At 42.1% G+C, this 2710-nt stretch overlaps 1 protein-coding gene across 1 annotated transcript in view; it reads left to right on the forward strand.

The window, feature by feature from the left end:
- The first annotated feature begins 2087 nt into the window (after positions 1-2087).
- The window catches only part of LOC123956483 (nuclear factor 7, brain-like), a 1872-nt gene continuing 1249 nt past the window's right edge, over positions 2088-2710 (forward strand). Inside the window, exon 1 of the mRNA XM_046028693.1 lies at positions 2088-2693. Within this exon, the coding sequence (XP_045884649.1) occupies positions 2088-2693 (606 nt within the window). The remainder of the gene's footprint in view (positions 2694-2710) is intronic.

Genomic DNA, 2710 nt, shown 5'->3' on the forward strand with positions numbered 1-2710 from the left:
CATCTTAATCAATAGTCTAGCCTGTTGACATTTGCTGATGTACTAATGAAATAATAAAGCTATCACAACAAATGATAGGGTAATAAATAATATCACGTAACTTTAGACATATATTTATTTTATTTATGGTTAAGAAATAAGTTTAAAATACTTTTTCAAATATGTCAATAGGGTTAATGGCTATGCTGTCCCAAATTACCAAACATGTTCATGAAAAGGAGTTTTGTGTCAACTACAACAAAATGGTGAACCAAGCTTTGTCAAAATAATGTACACACTTAATTTCTTCACATGAAGAAAGCAGACATCTTGAGGAATTTAGAAATATATCATATGTTGGGTTACTTTTTTAAATTTATGACAAGAACCAGATCACAAGATAGAATTACAAAAACTGTCCCAATATACCTGAATTCACCCTAGTGTGGTGGTTTATTCTGGTCTGATGAGAATTTCCCTCTCTCACACATAGGAAAACGCACAAACACACTCAGCAGTCCACTACTCGCCCCAGATGTGCGATATTGCAGCAAAGTTAAAGTTTCAGTACCCTGTTCAGACTATTGCTCAAGGAGAAACGCAGTTCAGCCCTTTATGGTAAATACAGGTAATATTAAAGTGTTTTGGCCTTTTTCACAAGGGAAGCGACACTCCGCCTGCGTAGTCGCCTGTGCTTCTCATCCATCTTCTTTTTGTGCTACAAAAAGTTCAAGTCAGTTCAACTTTGACAGGGGCGCCAAATGCCCGCGCCTCCCTTCTACGCGCTCGCCTCTCATTGAAAAAGGCCTGTAGACTATTATTTTACGCACAAGAGCAAGCATATTATAAGTTACCAAAGTCAATCTACTGACGCTGGACAGTTTTTAGTGGCTGCACAATTGTGAATAAACGGCAACGTGCACAAATAAATAGTTCTAATGATTCTAGCCTTTGATGCATGTTGCTTAGCAACCGTCATAGCCCACCGGCAGCCTGGTGGAACTACTTTTTGTATTCATATTCATTCATTCATTCATTCAAGAAATTATGAAATAAAGCAAAGTCAAATTGTAGTGCGTCTGTTAGCCTACTTTCTTTTTGCCACACTTGGTAACCGTTTTATAAAAGCAATAGCTCACTTCAGGCCGTGATATACGCTTATTAGGCTATATCACGGTGAAGGGGCGTTGTTCGGCCCGGGCGAGCGGGGCGCTATACCACACCCTGTCGTGAGCTATTGCTTAAATGAAACTCCTGATTATCATTAGACTGTAGTGGCAGTAAGGCGAGTGCTAATATTTTTGATATTTTAAGTAATTTTATGCATCATGTTGTGTCTGTGTGTCCTGTGATGGACTGGCGACCTGTCCAGGTTGTACCCCGCATTTAGCCCGATGTCAGCTGGGATTGGCTCCAGCTCGCGACCCTGCACAGATAAGCTGATATGGAAGATGGATGGACTTTGTTGTTGGGGCAGCATGCTGTCTGGGTTGTGAACTACAGCAGTATGATCCCCTTCCACAAGTTTGTTCATGCCCAAATGTTTATTAATCCGTTTGTCAATAATTGGGTTGCCCATGTTTTGTAGTCCAACTCAAACACCCTCCACCAGGTTCCACAGGGCCAAGGTGAGCTCCAGGTGAGGCAGGCAACACATGAGGGTTAACAACAAAAGACAGAGTACAATAAGTCATTTAGATTTGTTAGTCAGATCTTTTAGATGCATTCATAGTGACTGTCTGTTGTTAAACTATCAATTAACATATTAAATACTTTCAAATCAAACAGGGACTAAAATAAAAATTGCAAAGAAAAAATATCTTGTTTGTGACTTGATTCTGTTTCTGTGGCAAAGCACACAACTGAATCTTTAATTTTAGAGCAGCAGGCTGCACACAGTCAGTCTACATATGCAGCAATGAATCAGTACTTTGAAATGAAACACAACCTGTGTTGCAGGTAGAACAACAGCAGAGCAGGTCTGACGCTCCACACACTGAAGGTGAGTCTGACTAAAAACACGACTCAGAGTGGAAGTTAGTAGAGGCGGGAGGGGAGCCATGACTGACTGTACTTTCTGTCTGCTGGGTTTCAGCTTCAGAAACAAAATGACTTCCAGATCAGAGGAGGATCTCTGCTGTCCGGTCTGTCAGGAGGTCTTCAGAGATCCTGTTGTTCTGTCATGTAGCCACAGCTTCTGTAAAGTCTGTCTGAAGAGCTGGTGGAGACAGAAACAAGCACCTGAGTGTCCAGTTTGTAAGAGAAGATCTTCAAAGGAAGATCCACCTCGTAACCTGGTGTTAAAGAAGCTGTGTGAGGCCTTCTTACAGGAGAGAGATCAGAGAGCTTCAGAGGCTCTCTGCAGTCTGCACTCTGAGAAACTCAAACTCTTCTGTCTGGACCATCAGCAGCCAGTGTGTGTCGTCTGCAGAGATTCAGAAAAACACAGCAACCACAGATTCAGACCTGTCGATGAAGCTGCACGACAACACAAGAAGGAACTTCAGGAAACTCTGGAGCCCTTAAAGGAGAAGTTAAAGGTTTGTGAACAAGTTAAAGTGAAGTTTGATCAAACAGCAGAACACATGAAGGTCCAGGCCCGACACACAGAGAGGCAGATTAAGGAGCAGTTTAAGAAGCTTCACCAGTTTCTAGAGGAGGAAGAGGAGGCCAGGATGGCTGCACTGAGGGAGGAAGAGGAGCAGAAGAGTCAGATGATGAAGGAGAAGAT

This window comes from Micropterus dolomieu, linkage group LG18, assembly GCF_021292245.1.
Source record: "Micropterus dolomieu isolate WLL.071019.BEF.003 ecotype Adirondacks linkage group LG18, ASM2129224v1, whole genome shotgun sequence".
In the NCBI taxonomy this organism is placed as follows: Eukaryota; Metazoa; Chordata; class Actinopteri; order Centrarchiformes; family Centrarchidae; genus Micropterus; species Micropterus dolomieu.